General features: G+C 38.5%; 1 protein-coding gene across 9 annotated transcripts in view; it reads right to left on the reverse strand.

The window, feature by feature from the left end:
• lrba (LPS responsive beige-like anchor protein) overlaps window positions 1-19507 on the reverse strand; it is a 260811-nt gene that overhangs the window by 217750 nt on the left and 23554 nt on the right. For all 9 annotated transcript variants that reach the window (XM_038271819.1, XM_038271823.1, XM_038271825.1 and 6 more), the window contains exons 2-11: window positions 16875-17106; window positions 11569-11669; window positions 10485-10580; window positions 7651-7772; window positions 6847-6973; window positions 5942-6061; window positions 4677-4823; window positions 4090-4287; window positions 584-717; window positions 15-123 (exon numbers count right to left, since the gene is read on the reverse strand). In XM_038271819.1, coding sequence (XP_038127747.1) covers window positions 15-123; window positions 584-717; window positions 4090-4287; window positions 4677-4823; window positions 5942-6061; window positions 6847-6973; window positions 7651-7772; window positions 10485-10580; window positions 11569-11669; window positions 16875-17106 — 1386 coding nt within the window. The remainder of the gene's footprint in view (window positions 1-14; window positions 124-583; window positions 718-4089; window positions 4288-4676; window positions 4824-5941; window positions 6062-6846; window positions 6974-7650; window positions 7773-10484; window positions 10581-11568; window positions 11670-16874; window positions 17107-19507) is intronic.

The following is a 19507-nucleotide window of genomic DNA, read 5'->3' on the forward strand; positions in this document are numbered from 1 at the left end:
ATTTTTCTTCTCACCTTCTCCAGGGTGTAGCCAATGACCAGAAAGCCTTTACAGGCCAGGACCTGCTCTTGCATAGACACAGAGTTCTTCAAGAGCTCCATCATGAAGGACATCAACGTGTAGCTAGAAAAAAAACAGCGACATAGAAGCAAACAGACAAGTTGGACAGTGAATAATATGTTGTGACAAAGCCCTGACTGTCAAGGTTATATCTGACATGGAGACTGACTGAATGAGGGCTGTGTGTCCTCATGTGCTGTTCAAACTGATTTAGGTTAGCATCACCTTGATGACAGCTTAAAAAAGTTGTTGCAGCATTTTATATTGCAACATGTCTCATTAAGCCCATTTCATTCCTACACTGGTGTAAAAAAATCTGATTATTTTCTTTGCTAATAAAAGATATCCCAGGTATCAAAAGTTAGACAATAACACCACAAAGACTTACTTTAATAACATTGTCCCCAATAGTTTTTATATTACTAAATCAAATAAAAAACAGCAAATTAGCTATCAAGTTGCACATAAAAACATGCTAAAGCTGTTGAACTTGTATGGCAGAAACCAAATAGTTTTTAGTTACCAGACAGAGGTGTCAGGCTCTTTGCTGGTGGGCTGGTAATAATCCAGCTGTGCAAACAGAGGGAAGAGGACCTGCACTCCTCCGATGGAGTGAATGCCACTCTGAACAGAGTGAGTCACCACAGCTTTCACGTCCTAAAAAACACAAACATACGTGTCACTGTGTAAAAAACTATTGTATTTAACTACATGCAATACATTTGTTCATTTCCACATTATCAGACGCAATTGCAATCGCAACATGAACATTTTCAAACACTGTTTATAGCAAAGCGGAAAATGTTACCTTCAAGTTTCCTATGATCTGCTCTAACCAAAACAGCTGATTTCTCTTCACCATAAAACTAAAAAACGTGTGAAATATTTTTTTTCTTTATGGATGGATGTTGCTGATATTTCATCGGACAATAATTATATTATTTCCCAAAACAGAAACGCAGAGGAAAAAAAAAACTGAAATGGTTTATTGTCAATAAAAACCTGATCTGTGCATCTTTACTAAAAAGAATAGTTTAATTAATTTTCACAATTGAAAAAAAATCGTATTTGTTCACGTCCAAAGTAAAAATGCATAAAAGGATAAGGTTATTCAAGATTTTATCTAAAGCAAAAAAAAGTTGAACATTAATTAGGTTAAAATATTGATGCTTCCAACCATTACACTAAGTACAGGGGCATGGTTGATCACAATGCTTCCTACATATAATGTTACATCTATGCAATTTAACAGTTTATAAATTAACACCAGAAAAAATATGATCTTAGATTCCTTTCCCACATCTTCTGCAAGTCATACTAGGTTAGAGTTAAGACCTATAAAGGTATTTTCAACCCACAAAATTATTTGAATTTGAAAATCTAAGAGAATGATGTTAAATAAATTGACTTGATTTTAACCCTCGATTCAATTCAATTCAGTTTATTCGTAAAGTGCCAATTCACAACACGTCATCTCAAGGCACTTTACAGAGATTCAGAAAAAGTTTAAAAACAATCCACTGGACTTTGTTTTCAAAGTTTGAAGACATTTTACTTCCCATCCATTAAGCTTTTTCAATCCAAAATGTCTGGAATAGAATTGAGTTCAAGGCTTTATAGAGTGGACCAAAACAAAGCCTTGTTCTGGCTTAGAAACATGCAATCTGAACCTGACAAGCATGTCCGCCCCTTTGGAATGGGGGTTGTTTTGTTTCCTTTTTAGTCTGTATTAGCAGAAACCCGTCTATGCCTCTAAAAGGGTGGTCGTTAGAGGGGACTGTTTGCCTGGCTGAAGAGACCTCTCAAAGCCCAACACAGAAGAGCGACCTCCTCTGGACCTCCTGGATGACTGGGAATCTTCACCAGCACTTTATAGAGATAATTCAACCCGATCATATAGTACGATTGGTTCAAATGTTCAATCCAATTGCATCGACTCATTGACTCCACAGCAATCCCTCAACTTATTCAACTGACACAACAGCCTAAGATCAAACCAATTTTTTTCAATTTCATTTGGAGTTTTCCAGCTCTAACAGCAAACTTGAGTGTTTCCTCATGTACATCTGGGTTACCCAAATATTGTACAGAAAACTTGGATGCCAGGTTTGAGCCCATCATTAAAATGCATATTTTCAAGCAAAGCTTTTTTGGAAAAACATTTTCTGTTATAATTTGCCAGCAAGTCGACCCGAAAGATGTTATTATGTGACGCTCATCACGTTCAACAAGATGACGCCATGACACGATTTTACAAACCACAAAATTCTCAGCCTCTTGCTTGTTTGCAAGAGATAATAGTAGTATGTTCCTTTCAGCCAGTTGACTGGCAGTGTGCAGCAAGATAATGGAGAGAGGCATCTCTCCTGCTTTCATACAGACAGAAATAACTGCAGAGCCCCAATAATAGGAAAAGATCTGCATGACGGAACATTTAATTGCTTTTTACTAAAATCTCCAGATATTTTGCCAATATTTATAAGCAGTTATCATATTTGAGCTTTTGGGGCAACATTTTTATTTTTTCAGGAATAGAATCTGTTACATATATTAATTTTTTTTTCTTGGGATCCTGTTTCTATCCTTCAGACAAGATGAATCTACAAACATAGATCATGCATTCATTCATATTTCCCTCTAGAATTGGCCATCTATGGGGTAGATTAAAGGAATAGTACATCCAAAACATGATTAGCCTTCATTTTCTACTCACCCCCATGCTGAACAACACTCTGGAGTACTTTTTTGATATCTCAAATGCATCTGGAGATCTGGGAGGCTTCTTGCTGTCTGCTGACATTCAAATAATGGAGGTGCCCAGCGCCCGAGGCAGAAAGGTCCATAAAAGTCCACAAAAAACGTTTCAATATTCCTCCATACTGCTCGCCCAATGTATTCCAAGTTTCCTGAGTGGGTAGCATCCAGAATTTACTCGAAACGAAGTCATTTAGAATGTTTTTAGAGCATAAACAGTAGTGTATAGGATTTCCTGAAAGCGCGCACCTGCGCGATCCTGACGCTACGGAAGCCGGCAGGCCAAACCAGCGCATTCAGCTCGGCAAAGAACTCATGCTCTTCCTCAACACTGAAGTCCTCAGACATGTTTCTTTCTTTGCACAGGTAAACGGCACATTTCTTCTTCTACGCTTGCATTATTGGAAGAGCAGACACTGAATGCGCACTTTCATCTGGTTTGGTCTGCCGGCTTCCGTAGCGTCGTGATCGTGCATGTGCGCGCTTTCAGGAAATCCTATACACTACTGTTTATGCTCTAAAAACATTCTAAATGACTTCGTTTCGAGTAAATTCTGGATGCTACCCACTCAGGAAACTTGGAATACATTGGACGACCAGTATGGAGGAATATTGACACGTTTTTTGTGGACTTTTATGGACCTTTCTGCCTCGGGCACCATAGACCTCCATTATTTGAATGTCAGCAGACAGCAAGAAACCTCCCAGATCTCCAGATGCATTGGAGATATCAAAAAAGTACTCCAGAGTGTTGTTCAGCATGGGGGTGAGTAGAAAATGAAGGCTAATCATGTTTTGGGTGTACTATTCCTTTAAGGAACCTTGCTGTATGTTTGAGTGGCAGTAGAAGCTTCTCCCATATGCAGCTTTTTTGTTTGCCATGAAAGATTATGTGATAAACAGTACGTGGGAAGGATAAAACCGAGTTCATTGCACTGTTATGTTGAGTAAAGGTTCATAAAGCAGCACATGAACAGTGTACTATTATTTTCCATCATCTTTCTTTATAATTAGAACATAAATGGGGGTAGGTTACAGCAGATCATCAAAGGCCCCAGCTGAGCCATTGTGTTACTATTTATAGAGAGAAAACAAGCAGGGCGAACTATACAACAGTGGGATGCAGGCAGCAGGAGTTCATGAAGCAGCTAAATGTGCAGCGATGTCCCTTTAAGGGAGTTTGGGTTCTAGCTCAACAATGGCAGTTCTTGTGATACAAATCCTAACCCAGTCAGGGGAGGCCATAGAAAAGTTAAACTGGGAGTATATGATTACCTGTAGCATGAGAGCGTGCGGAGAATGGACAAAAATGGAGGCATTGTCCTTCGGGGAGGACTCAAGGCAGAGCTGGGCATCAGTGGCGCAGGGGTTGTAGGTGAAGGCAATAGAAGAGGACAGCTTCCCGTCGTACAGCAAGGTCTTATGATGCTCTGCAAATAGCAGGTCACTCTCTGCCTTGTACTTGAATGTGCCCTGTGAGAATAAAAAGAAAAAAAACCCGCATTTAATAAGAAATTAAAAATCTCAAGTTTTATTACGAATAGGGACTGGTTACCCCAAAAATTTCCAGAGGTTTTTTGATGATAATCATTTAAAGAAAATGTATATTTTTTTTTATTATTATTCTAAAGGTAGTTGTACAGTATAATAGTTTTATTCCATAGGAGACCAAGAACATTAGCTTATTTTTTCCAGAACGTTCAGCTAACTGGTACACTTCTTGTGGAGTGTTCCTCTGCAGAAACCAACACAAAGCTAGAAACACACATCATATGATAACAAGGATAAACCAATTGACGAGGTTTATAAACTGACAGTATGTAATAGTGACATGGCACTTTAATTGTTGTGTCAGTTTGTACCTGGTAGCCAGGACCCAGCTGATAGATGGCCAGGATCTGAGCAGCGCTGAGAGCCTCTGCAAACAGGTAAACTGCCCCCATCTGTCCACAGAAGACACGGTTCACGTCTGCCGTCTCAGATGATCCAAGGAAGCACTTGTCGAAAGTCTGAGGGAGGAAGCACAGGAGCAAGGATGGTTTAGAACAGGAACATGTTTACACAGAGAAGAAAGGAACAACTGTGTTTACCCATGCTATAAATGGAATCAGCATCCAAATAAATGAATGAAGCTAAATTAAATCTGGCGATCACCGGTGACACAACAACAGAAGTGTTGGGAATAATTAGGCCGTGTCTCAAAATAGAGGCTAATGTACTTTGATAAAAGAACACTGCATAGTGGGGGGTAATTTCAAAGAAAACATGTCATTTCATAACGACTCCAAGAATTTATATGCCCTCCAATGTGATAGCATTGTAAGGGGTTGGGTTGCCTTTTTTTTTTTTTTTGCACATACCAAGTGCAATTCTTAGCAGTGCTTATTCCTAAAGCAGAACACACATACATAGAGCCATCAGAGCAGCCCAATACAAAATATACAAGAAGCACAACATATAAATATACATTGGAGACTAAAGCTGAAATCAAGTTGTTTCAGAACCTCCCAACAAAACTCCCTGATTTACTGAATTTATTCCTGTGATTCTGATAGCACTGATATCTGTGCTGCGTCTGAAACCATGCAGATAGTGTATTATGATCAATGCAGAGACAAATAGGGTCCGATAAAAGTCGAGTGAAAGGGGTCCTGAAAATATGTAAACAAAACCAAAATGTGAAGCATATGGTTTCCTTAGCCCTTATTCTGCTGGCAACCATTCCGTTTACTAATGGCAGAGAAAGTTCTGTGATACACCTCACATTTTAACCATGGGGAAAATGATGCATCCTGACATAGCATCATCAGAATAAAGCTGCAAAGTTAAAGACTTTACATCATGAAGGGTTTTGAAGAAATTCAGCTCAGAAAATGCATCAAATGATAAAACATCAGAAGAAGCACTGGTCAGTCCATCATTCAATAAGAGATAAATAATATATAAATTTTAGGAAAGCCTTCATAAAACTATCCTCTCCCTTCATAACCATGGACTACTTAAACATTTTTTACAATAAATTCAAACTATAGAAAACCAAGTCTTTATTTTTAACACCACTAAATATCCTCTTAAAGCACCATTTAGATGTTAAAATCTACAGACTAAACCAGTTTTTGCGACTTACATCGCTGGTGTTGACGAACCAGGCAATATCTCCAAAGGAGGCCAGCTCTCCGTTCACAAAGCAGCTTATTTCGCTGTTTTTCCATCGATTGTAGACGTGAACCAGAGTCACCATGTACCACTGCAACAAAGAACAGCTTTTACATTTCAACACAGTAGCCTTAAAAATCTATTAAATATTCTAATAACTTCTAATTAAATAACCCATTTCTATCACATTTCAGAACTTTGCCTTAAGGTAAGATCTCACCTAATTGTGTTTTTTTAATAGTCTCTGCAGTTTACCACTGAGGTTATAAGATGGTTTGAATCAGCTAAAGTTAGCTTTTGGTTGGCTGGTATATAGAGGTGCTGCCTTCCTCAGGTGAGACCTTAGCCAAAGGTTTTATCTGACTGAGTTGGTGTTCATACAGTGTGCAGCGACTGGAGGGAGCAATGGTTTGGATATTCACTTCTACTATCATTCCTCTACTCCCCTCTGGTTCTGCTTCTGCTCAGAGACATTCTAACAAGGTCTTAATATGTTTGTAAGGATGTTTGTCTGTGTGGATAAGTAGTGTGTTGCACTGCCTGATATAGTCATAGAATTGTTTAAAAACACCATTTTGTATCCTGCCTTATAAACACTTTAAAGCAGAAGATATGCTGAAGTTATCTTAAATTATTTAAATTAAACTCCATAATTTTACCTTAAAATACAGAAAATGTACAGATTTTCCCTTCATTTAATTGTAATCTCTGCAGAAGCATGTTTCTCGATCTCACACCCATTATCTCAGTATCTAGTTGAAACTGTTGTGTGCATCCATGGGATTTATTTATATACAGTAAAAGGTCTGTTCTCTAATTAAAATGACTCTTTTTTTTAAGCCAATGAACGTTTAATTAGTGTGATTATTTCCATACCTTCTGTGGTTTGAAGTCGTACTTCACACAGTGCTGGAACCCTTTGCCCTTTGATTTTAATGAGGTCACTATCAAACAGCCGCCCACAAAGTGTGCAGAGTAGCCCATGCCTTTACTGGTGCGGAAGCTGCAGAGAAAAAGAAAACCAACAGAGAACACAAACGTACAACTGTAGCTGGTGTGGGAGGCTTTACATCATCATGCTGGCTCTATTAAATAGTAAAATAGGGAACCAGTCGCGATAAATCAGACATTTTAAAGTCAGGTTGGAAGAATTCAGAAAGGAAAAATAAATAATTCCTGATTCTTATGGGCTTTGTCACATTCTGTTTCCCAATCAGATAATACACTTTATTCATATCTAGTCCATTAATCCTCTTTGAAAAAGCTGAGTTTCGATTACTAATAATCATAAAGTTGTCATGTTGGGTAATTTCACAGAGACTCTTGGGTTAGTTTTAGATAGAGATGTAAATTATCTGTGGTTGGAAAAGAATATGATAAAAATTATATCACTTTCGCCTCAAAAAAGGGTATTAAAATAAAAACTATGGCCTGCATCTAGACTTATTAACCTACTGCAGAGGCATGTGGGAGACGGTCCACAAAGCAGACACAGCAGCAGGACTTCAACTAATCTGCAGCAAATTGCCTAAATCATCTCTGGGACATTTAGAGAGTACTATAAGCTGTTCATTTATACAGTTTATCGGCCAAAATAAAGTCGCTGTAGAAGTGAGTTGTCCTTTAAGTTGCATTTGAACATATTTCTCAGGTTTGGCGACCTGTGTTTCTGTTACCTACCAGTATAGATAAGGCTTGTCTTTGTCGACGTTGATGTTGTTTAGAGGATCCATTCGGATCCATGTGTGGAATGTGAATCCATTCTGGTACGGCCATCTGGCAATGGGGGGTAGAGCTATAGCCTGTTGGAATATCAAATATAAAGACATTTGAAAAAAGTACAGACTTCTAAATTAACGTTCAAAAGTTTTTTTTAATATGATCACACAAGACTGTTTTTATCCAGGGATATGTTCACACTGCAGGTCTTAATGCTCAACTCTGATTTTTTTTTTTGTCGTTTTTTATGTGGCTGTTCAGTTTCCCTGAAGTGACTCGCACGAGCAGAAGAACAATAACAAGACATGTCAGAAGTCCGTGTCAATGGGTGGATTTAAAGCTTTTGAACAGTGGAAGTAGCCGGATGATACAGCAGACAATGCGGAAAAGGAGAAAGAGAGCTAAGCTATTAATTACTGCTTTCTGCGGCAGCGACATCTCTGAGAAATGCTTGGGTGCAGCGTACCTGTTATGGAATGACCCCTCAGGTTTCTTTTGGATTGTTGTATCCATCCAAATATTTATCAATTCCAAAATTTCAGTATCCCTCCACTGCACACCTCAGTCTACGCTGTCATCCATGTTTGTTCTGTTGTAACTGTTTTTGTCCCCGTGCTGTCAGTACAGTGACATTGTCGTCATACTAATGGGTCACTTGGCTGTTCAGAGGGCAGTCACATTCCATAGGATCTGACCTATACATGTATCAGATTTAAAACCACATACAAATGTAGCCCAGATCGGATTCCATGTGACCTAATATGAGAGAATCTCACCCTAGTCACTTCAGGGCAAAAGAAATAAAAAACAAATTGGATTTGGGCCCCAATTTTCTGCAGTGTGAACATGGCGAAGGCACAAATTTAGCCTTGGCTGTCACATTTATATCAGTCTAACAGAAAACCTGTCATCCAAACCAGCTGAAGCAATTGGCCTAAATCAGTGAACCTACTCTGGTTCTGATGCAATGTTCTTTGATTAAAATAAATTACATTGGCCACATTTAGTATACTGCTAACTAGTGTTGCGCCGATGCCATTTTTTGGCCCCGATACCGGTACCCGATACCTGGCTGTGCAGTATCGGCCGATACCGATACCATAATAATGTAAAATAATTGCCATCATGGCTTTGTCAAGCTGCTGCCTACCTTTGTGAAGCAGGAAAAAAATCTAATACAAAGTAAATCCAGTATAATTTTTCAATAAAAAGTTCTACTGGATAATAAAATAATAAGTTTTTATTGCCTACCAAGAGTGGGTGACAATAGTTGAATAAACTTATGGCTCTCAAAATGGTATCTGTGCCCTATTTGTTGGTACTCGCCGATACCGATACCACCATTTTAGGGCAGTATCGGGGCCCCGTCCGATACTGGTATCGGTATCGGTGCAATACTACTGCTAACCAACAAGGCCAAAATGTCACACCTCATTGTATTTGACCATATATGTGGTATAAAGAAAAAATGTAGCTTGTGGATTTGGGCAGCTAAAAGTTTCAATCTGGTTTGAAGATGTCCCGTTTGGAAGGAGGCTTCATTTCTTGGTTTTACTGTAGACAGTGACACATGTTTAAGCTGCTTCCAGTTCATCACATGTTCAATCCTGGGTAGTTCATAAACATCTTAACAGTTTCTCCTTCAAAATGACTTTCAGATATTCTTCCATCCATGGATAAGCGCTTGTAATCTTCTAATTGGACTGAGTGTGCTTTTCGTGCATTATAGTTCCATTAATTACAATCGTGTTTACTAAGTTTTCACAATGATAAAACTTCATTTCCGCTAGACTTGATCTCAGAACAAAAACGTATATAAAAATAGCATATAATGCTTTGAAGTGTGGGGCCTTGTATCAATCTTACAGAAAGAGGAAGTTACCAATATTTGGGGTGTTCAGGGCATGAGGAGGAAGATCACATCTAACAGAGATCTAAGCAATTTTTCTACTACACATTTTTTCTTCTAAATGTCACAATTGAAATAACACATTTGAGATGTTTGCCTTGGTTTTAATTAGATAATGAAGCTTCAGTGAAGATTGTAAGTTGAGGTAAAATAATATTTGCAAATATTTATTGGCAAGGAAAACTAAAAGTTGTCAAAACTCCATAAAAGAAAGAAAGTATAAGCAACCAAAGCAGAGACTCCATAAAACAACATTAAGGGATTTACATTGCCACATTGCTCAGAATAGACAGGCTATAAAACGCCCACATTTTAAAGATTTTGCATTCAATTGAGGCACTTCCTCTATTAGAGAAGAATTAGACTCGACATAAAAGTGCAAAATAAAAAGTCTGCAGATAAAGTTTTTAACATGAATCTAAATCAAATAAATTAGACCTTCTATTTCATCCCTTTATTAGTGGGAATTATGTTCACTTCAGTGTAGAAGACAGTAAAGATGTGGGAGGGTGGCAGAATAATAGCTCTAATGAAGAGTAGATGCATCAATATCTAGCTCAGCTGGTCACTGCCGGCTTCTCTGGAGAAATGCAAAGTCCAGGTGTGGATTTTAAAACTACAGCGGCTTTCATCGTCACACGATGGGAATATGTACAGAGTATGGTATGATGACTGGGCAAAGCAAGGTAAAAACGCTCAAAGAAATACAGCTACCCCACAGCCCTCTCGATCAAAGGGTTCAGGGAAGCATGGCTATTTAATGTAATCAGCAGTCACCACACGTGTTACCACAGCAACCATACTCCATGTGACAAACCCACACTACATTATGGCTCCTACAGTACAATAAAAAGTTTAAATTCACCTTCCAGTGGAAAATACTTACCGCTGCATTTTTCCCAGGAAAACTGAAGAATGAGTCTGGACCGTTCCTGTGAGCCATGTGCTTTAGAACGGCCAACAGCTTTACTGCATGAGGCGGCTGGGGAAAAAAAATAAAAGAAATGCATCTCTTAGGGCTGGGAGGAAAGATATAAGATTTTTTTTTTTTTTTTTTGCAAGAGATATAAGAATATGTTGACTGTAATCTAACTCTGGAAAAATACAAGAGTACCAATGAATGAATTGTTTAGGTTACACATTTCTTTCTATCAAAATAAATAAGGGTGGCTATGTAGCCTGTTAGTTTTGTTTTTAAAGTTCAGTTATTGTAACCAGCAAATAGAGCATCCCTACAGGCAGCACATACAGCTTGATAAAACCCCTCAGCATTGACAGACTTGGACAGTTTTTCACCATGCATTTCAGCATGAATGCTACTCACAATATTTTTTTTCCCTCATCAAGGTGCCTTTAAGTTTACTCCAAGTTGACGTTTTAAAAATGACTTCCAATCCTGTGGAACCATTTACCTCTTGAAATTAAATCTGCCCACAGCTTGGATCATTTTAAATCGCTTCTTAAAACGTAGTTTTATTCTTCGGCTTTTATTTGAAGCAGTGTTTCACATTCTGTTTTGTTAATTGGTGGTGTTGTCTTTCCTGTAAAGCACTTTGGTGCAGTTTTATACCTGTTTTTAAAGTGCTATATAAATAAATTTGACATTGACATTTGTATAAACCAGAGGTTGTGACACTACTCCTTAAATGATTTAGTCAAATCATTAAAGGACGTCAAGGACTATTACCCAGAAAACCTCAATATTTTCTGCTTTTCAGGGTATTAGTGTAAATCATATAAACAAAAAACTGGCTTGAAATAAAGGTTTGAGTTTAATCTTAAGGAAAAACTACCATTAATGTCATGTCTCTCTGGATCCAGCTCCTAAGATAAGCATGTGACATCTGACTGTAACTCTCCGACTAGTCCGTTATTGGCTGTGATAGGGCAGAAGTTTAAACCCTTCTAGCACATTCCTCATGCGGGTCCAAAGAACAGAGACAGATCACTGCATTTTGACTCTAACTCACCCACTGGCCCTTTTCCCCTTGCAGCTTGCTGAAGAAAAGCTTTAGCTCTTTCACTGTGATGCTGTAGCTGGCAAGCACACCCAACATGTCCACCAGCAGGTCTGCAAAACACACACAGAGCAGAGGCTGGAGATCAGAGCTGGAAACGTACGAGGATTAGACTCAAACAGGAGCGGATGAAACAAAAACAGACAACTATGGAAAAATAAACTTAAAATGTCTGTGGGTGTGTATGTAATAAAAAGGTAAAGATTTCAAAGGAATGTAAAGCAAGCAGGTCTCCAGCTCTCAAAATGATGATTTAAAATGGGACACCCCAGGAGTCCCAGCTGCCATGGAGCATCTTTCATGACTCATTACAAACACCTGATAAGCAGATTTAAACAGATTTTATTTTGTTTAGATCTGAGTTACTCATAGTAGAGTTTTTGGACTTCCGATCCGATACCGATACTGGCCGATACCAACCTATCCGAGCATGTATTTAAGTTTAAGTATTTAGCCTTAGTTGTAAGACTCATGTTGAAAAGGGTTTTAGTACTCTTGATAACATCTAGCCAGCTGAATTAGGTGAGATTGAATAAAACACAATGATTGGTAACAACAAACTTACCTTTTTATTAAGAGATAAACACAAACTGGACAAAATATGAATAGCAATCTGAAATTGCACAGTGAACAGTAAAACCGTAAACAGTTAAAGGTGCAAGTATTACTGTAAGTTTTAATAAAAATGCAAAGCAGACAAGAGTGGAAAATAGTCTATTAACTTAGAATCAGGACTCTACTCTTGAAAAAAGACACTGTTAAAAAAAAATCTGTGCAAATAATAGTGAACTATTATACAAAAATGCCTTATACTCCCCAATCTCCTCCACACCTAGTCTCCATCTACACATCGCGCAGGATAAAATAATCCCACACGGCGGACATTTTCCCCGCTATCTTCCAATTCACCTGTTTTAATGGTTAGGCCGGGAGACGGACCCAAAAAGACCTGTGGGTGTGTTGAAGGTGTTCTGGAAAATGTGGACCGGATTCGGGGAACACTGGCGCAAAATAGTGGAATGGATCGTTTCAATCATCGAAACTGGAAAATACAGACCAGATTTTTTTTTTTTAAACTGGATCGGCAGTCTGGATCGGCATTTTTACATGCTTTGCCGATACGCATTTTTTTGCCAATAACGGTGTCCGATCCGATACGTGGATCGGATCGGGACAAGCCTAACTCATAGCTTGTTATCCACAGGCTGGTTAGCAGTATCAAGGTATACTAAGGGGTTGAACAAAAAACATTTCTAAAGTACTGAGGTTTACTGTGATACTTACCTGATGATTTGGTTATTATATAGATAAATGGAATAAGTCCTATCCCACTCCCTGCTGTGCACTGCTAGTCAGATTACAGGTTACCTTCTATTACACCTAGGGATGTAAGCAAATATCCGATGTAGGATTAATTGTCGATTTGTTTATTAGATTAAAATCGGTCCCATCTGATCATTTAAAACATCAGCTTAAGAACTATTGCTTTTGGTGTTGTAGAGTTACAGCCCTACAATAGGGGGCGCTGCTCATTTCAAGTACATCCTCCAGTATTTGCAAGAGAGCGGTATCTGAGCAGAAACATAAATCAGTCCGGTGTTCAACCCAGGATTATTTACTCTGTTTAATGGCGACAAGAATGAACTTAATGCAGTTCTGTTTGTAAAGACACTGCTCAAAAAAACAAACATTCAAGTAACACATCCTAGATCTAAATGAATGAGAATATTCTCATTGAATACTTTGTTCTGGACAAAGTTGAATGTGCAGACAACAAAGTCATAGACAAATCATCAATGGAAATCAAAGATATTAACCAATGGAGGTCTGGATTTGGAGTCACACACAAAATTAAAGTGGAAAAACCCACTATAGGTAGATCCAACTTTGATGTAATGTCCTTAAAACAGGTCAAAATGAGGCTCAGTATTGTGTGTGGCCTCCATGCTCCTGTATGACCTCCCTACGAGGGAATGCTGCTGAGGAGATGGAGGAGGATCTCCTCCCAGACCTGAACTAAAGCATCCATGAACTCCTGTGCAGTCTGTGGTGCAACATGATATCGGGGAATGGATTGAGACAGGATGTCCAAGATGTGCTCTATTGTAGTTAGATAGAAGAGAGGAAATTCAGGTTTAATTGTTAGCTGATTGAGAAAAATCTGTCAACTTTAGATTACCTCATTAATTATTACCGAATAAGAGGACACATTTAGGTATGTGGAAATACAAAGAAATGTTCCTGCTAAGCAGCCTACAGCTGGATACTGTAGCAATTAGCCTGACCAACTAGGTAATATTAGAATTTACATTATTTCTACTCTATAGACATGAACGAAAGGTGTGAAAGTCAGCAAAAACCATTTCTGCTGTATTTTATTTTTTATTTTTATGGACTAAAATAAAGAACAAAAATCAGTATCACCATAATAGAAATACTTGTTGATTTACTGTTAAACGTTATAGATTGTTTTAAATTGAAGTGGCAGCATTGAGATTAAGTGCAGTCATGATTTAGACCCAGCAATAGCTGGGATCTGTATAAATTGCAGGAACAAAACATTTTCAGCTAAATAATCAAATAAATGCAGTTTAATGGAGACATAAAGGCTACAGAAACACTTCATTTTACTGGCCTATAATCAGCAATGCTCAACCACTTGTAGCTAGAGCCATACAATCTGGACATAGTTAATCAAGCAGTGGTGCAAAATGCTGCTCTGATACTTGAGTGAGATTTGTACAGTGTCCCCATGTCAACACTAAAAAATAAATAAAAGCATGCAGCTCTGGAAGATGAGAAGTGAGGGGGAAAAAATAGGTTTCATACAAAATTCCCCAAAATCATTATCGGTCTACTCTTTAAAATATTTATTAAGTTGCTTCAGCTCCATGTAGAAGTCTAATTTCAGCAGCATTTCTAGCTTACATGGTGGTGAATTATTTCATAACCAAAGCTGTAGCTTTTAATGTAAAGGGAACTGTTAGCCTGTCTATGTGTTGGTACAAACTGGCCTCCTTTTTCTCCCAAGCCAAAGTTATCTTTGTAGTGGTGGACTTTAAACTCTACTAACCAGGCATGTTTTGTTTTTTTTATTTGTTTTTTCCAACAAGCCACACCTCTGTGCATCTAGCCTGGCCCTTTGGTAACAGTTTCTAAATCTCTTTAGCAAAATCCTTTTCTTTCAAGGACCAAAAGTATGCATTACAGACCATGTTCACAGTACTAAACCAACCTTCTTTAAAACTAAAAACACAGTTTCCTTTTATTTTACACAGGACCCCTCTTCTTTAGACAACTATTTAAAGTAAGGGCAATAATTGTTAATTTGTTATGACAGAATAATTTCAAATGTGGAGTAATACAACCTCCTTCAGTCTTAAGACAGCAGGTGGGCAGCAGTGTACGCAAACTTTAAAAAACAATCCTTTCATCCATCATGCCTTGAATATTGTAGTTTGTCACATTATGACAAACTAACAAAGTAGCATATGATGATGTGTTCAAGGGGTTTTCAAATCAGTTTACTCAAGTCTGGGGTTGGTAGCTCACACTGAAGCAGGAAAAAGCTAAACATAACGTATTGGAAAATCCCCCAACAAAATGTACACATAAATCCTGCTGACAACTTTTGACTCTCCTCTCTTAGCCAACAAAGACATTTCTGATTCTGAAAACCTTAGTTTGCAGTTTACCATTTCCAAACTCTGGAAAGATTCAACTGCTTTCCAATGCGGATCTATCTGCCTCTCTCCCTCGACTCTGGTCACAGGTTTATTTTGCATGTCAGTTTCTCTGCAGGATTGAAAATATCTCAGCGACAAAATATTGATAAATGTTTCATATTCACTTTAACTAGTTTAATATTCCTCCAGGGTGTCTCTCTCTCTTCAGAGACAAAGAAAGATTTGGACTCCATAGAATATAAAAAATGTGTTGGTTTAGATTTTCAGTCATCCAGGTCATAGTCATCCCAAAAAAAGGTATAAAAAAAAAAAGAAAAAAACAATCCACTGGACTTTGGACCAGGAAGCTTTTTCAATTCAAAATGTCACGAACAGCGTCAAGTTTGAGATTTTATACAGTAGCCCATCAAAACCTTGTTTTTGTTTTGAAAACATTAAAATTGAAAACGGACGACTGGGGCCACCCCTTTGGAATGGGGGTTGTTTGGCTTTTTTTGTTTGCCTGCAAAGACCCATACCCGTCTAAGTCTCTGAAAGAGGGGTCGTTAAGCTTTCACAAGACACATCAACTCGCTTTACCACAACATCAAACCTGTGGATACCCAAACTGGAGCTGGCAGCAGAACATAACAGCGAGAAGATTAAACACAAAAAAACGCCATCCCATATGCTGCTGGAGTCTCTGAAGAAGACTTTCTCTAAACACAAAATCCCAGTACATTTCAAACCAAACAACACCTTTAAACAGAGACTAGTGGATCCTAAGGACAAAACCCCCAGACCAAATATGATTGGGGTGGTATATGCTGTTCAGTGCAGTGAGGTATGCTCTGATCTTTATATTGGAGAAAACAAACAACCTCTCCACAAACGCATGGCCCAACACAGGATAGCAACCTCCTCTGGATAAGACTCTGCGGTACATCTACACCTTATGGACAAAGGACATTCTTTTGAGGACCAGAATGTTTACATTTTGGAGAAAGAGGAGGTTTGAGAGGATCATGAAGGAAAAAAAAACAACCTTAAACAGAGGGGGTGGACTCCGATTTCAGCTTTCAAAAACCTACAATGCAGCAATTGAGTTAATCCCTTCCCGCTATCACTGCACCCCCGAACCCTGCACAGGAGAGCAGAAGACCATTCAGAAGACTATTCAGCCAGGCCAACAATTCCTTTTAACGACCCCCCTTTCAAAGACTTAGACAGGTATGGGTCTTTGCAGGCTAACAAAAGAAGCAGCTTGACCCCCATTCCAAGGGGTGGACCCGGGTGCCCATTTCAATTTGCCTGTTTTCCACACAAAAACAAGGTTTTGTTGGGCTACTGTATAAAAACTCGAATTCAACGCTATTCCTGAGATTTTTAATTGAAAAAGCTTCCTGGATGGGAAGCGAAACGTCTTCAAACTTGGAAACAAAGTCCAAGGATTGTTTAACCTTTTTTTGTTATAAAATATGAAAAAAAGCCTAAAGCATTAGATTATCTTGTCCTTCAATTGAATTTCACAAAATTGTCTGAAATAATTAGTGGTGAAACAGTTCTTTAAAAAAAACTTTTCCCCCCCAGTACCTGCAATCATGTTGTCAGTTGCAGCTATTCTGTGCAACACCTGCTGGATTAGCCCCACTTCAGTGCACGCCTGCAGGTTTCGTACACTTTTCTTTAAGATGGCAGTGAAGATGCTCCAAATCTCAGCCTGACAGGTTGGTTCACACTTGTCCAACAGCTCCACCATGCACACGATGCTCTCCGGCTCCTGGATGATGAAGTTCATTTCAAGGTCAAACTGACCTCCAACCAACTGGAAAGAGATTCAAAAACAAACATGTTACATTATTTAATTAGTATGAAATAGAAAATGAGTTATTAATACAATAATTTTCCAAAATACTAAAGTATTTTTTCTTTTAAACTAGTGATTAAATGGTCGTAAAATAAAGGGCAGGAAAGAAATAGTTATTTTGTTTGTGTAGCAGTAAACTATAGAGGGTTCAAATTCATACATAGTGATAAACAAAGAGCATAAAACGCAAATAGTGATGTTAGTGTGCCAAAGCAGGATATTCAGACAGAAATGCGTATTAAGAACAGAACCTAAGAGGTCTGCCGAACTGCAGCTGGCTTTGGGAAAGTAAGTGCAGCTGACACAGCCTGTCAGACACAGCTCTGGGCTGCAGTAGCTTATAGTTTGTTTGTTCCAGAGAGCACATGCAGCTGAAGCAGTCATTTTAACCTTCCAGTGACATCAATACATTGTTTTCCATATCATGTTTTTTAATGCTCCATCAGGACTAAAGTAGCAGGTTTAATTTCTTCGATCAGCTGTTATCATACACCTAAAATCTACAGCCCGCTAACAGAAATGAAACATCAAGGAAGCTAGGGCCAGACTGATTCACCTACTGCAAAGTGGTAATGTTCTTTGTGTCTGAAATGAAATGTATGAGGTTTAAATGTCATAATTTCTCATGTCTTAATAGCTTGGATGACATTTTTATTACCTACCCCAGCTAATAGAAAAAGATAAGGCAAATAACAAGGCTGATGTCAAATTAATTATGTTAGTGCCTTCAAGATCCACTTATGTGACACCATAATGGTTTAGTTTAATACAGCAAGAGGAATATGGTCGATTAAGTAGAAAGAGAAAACATCTGCATGTGGATCAATGTGTAAAAGAAAAATGCATGTTGCAGAGAGATAAAGCTAAAAATGACAGCTAGAAAAGAAAAGTTAAGTTAACCTTATGAGTAAGGTCACTCAGAGCTGCTTCTAGACACCATGGGGGGGCGATAGCTCAAACGGTGCTGGCTTTTTATTTAAAAGACTGAACTTCTGGTGTCCTCATCTCCAAGTGTGTAAGGTATTGTCAACATTCTTGAATAACCAATGACCCATTGTCCTACTGATATTTGAAGCCTCAACAAAATCCTTTCAAAGATTGCAAATGCAATGATAGGTAGGTAGAGGAAATGAAATTGCTTCCAGCAAAATTAGTAACTTGATGTCTTCAGTTGTGTACAGATATATATTTTTCTACACTTAAGTATTTCACTCATCTGCACACGGCTTACTGCACAAATACATACAGGTGCTGGTCATAAAATTAGAATATCATGAAAAAGTAGATTGATTTCAGTAATTCCATTTAAAAAGTGAAACTTGTATATTATATTCATACATTACATACAAACTCATATATTTCAGATGTTTATTTTGTTTAATTTTGATGATTACAAATGACAACAAATGAAAATCTCAAATTCATCATATCAGAAAATTAGAATATTACTGAAGACCAATAAAAACAAAGGATTTATAGAAATGTTGGCCAACTGAAAAGTATGAACATGAAAAGTATGAGCATGTACAGCACTCAGTATTTAGTTGGGCCTCCTTTGGCCTGTATTACTGCAGCAATGCGGCGTGGCATGGAGTCGATCAGTCTGTGGCACTGCTCAGGTGTTATGATAGCCCAGGTTGCTCTAATAGTGGCTTTTAGCTCTTCTGAATTGTTGGGTCTGGTGTATTGCATCTTCTTCTTCACAATACCCCATAGATTTTCTATGGGGTTAAGGTCAGGAGAGTTTGCTGGCCAATTAAGAACAGGGATACCATGGTCCTTCAACCAGGTACTGGTAGCTTTGGCACTGTGTGCAGGTGCCAAGTCCTGTTGGAAAATGAAATCTGCATCTCCAAAAAGTTGGTCAGCTGCAGGAAGCATGAAGTGCTCTAAAACTTCCTGGTATGTGGCTGCGTTGACCCTGGACCTCAGAAAACACAATGGACCAACACCAGCAGATGACATGGCACCCCAAACCATCACTGACTGTGGAAACTTTACACTGGACTTCAAGCAACGTGGATGAAGTGCCTCTCTTCTTTTCCTCCAGACTCTGGGACCTTGATTTCCAAAGGAAATGCAAAATTTACTTTCATCAGAGAACATGACTTTGGACCACTCACCAGCAGTCCAGTCCTGTTTCTCTTTAGCCCAGGCAAGACGCTTCTGACGCTGTCTGTGGTTCAAGAGTGGCTTGACACAAGGAATGCGACAGCAGAAACCCATGTCTTTCATACGTCTGTGTGTGGTGGTTCTTGAAGCACTCACTCCAGCTGCAGTCCACTCTTTGTGAATCTCCCCCACATTTTTGAATGGGTTTTGTTTCACAATCCTCTCCAGGGTGCGGTTATTTCTCTTG

The sequence above is a fragment of the Cyprinodon tularosa genome, unplaced genomic scaffold, assembly GCF_016077235.1.
Source record: "Cyprinodon tularosa strain WSP-4 unplaced genomic scaffold, ASM1607723v1 ctg81, whole genome shotgun sequence".
NCBI lineage: Eukaryota > Metazoa > Chordata > Actinopteri > Cyprinodontiformes > Cyprinodontidae > Cyprinodon > Cyprinodon tularosa.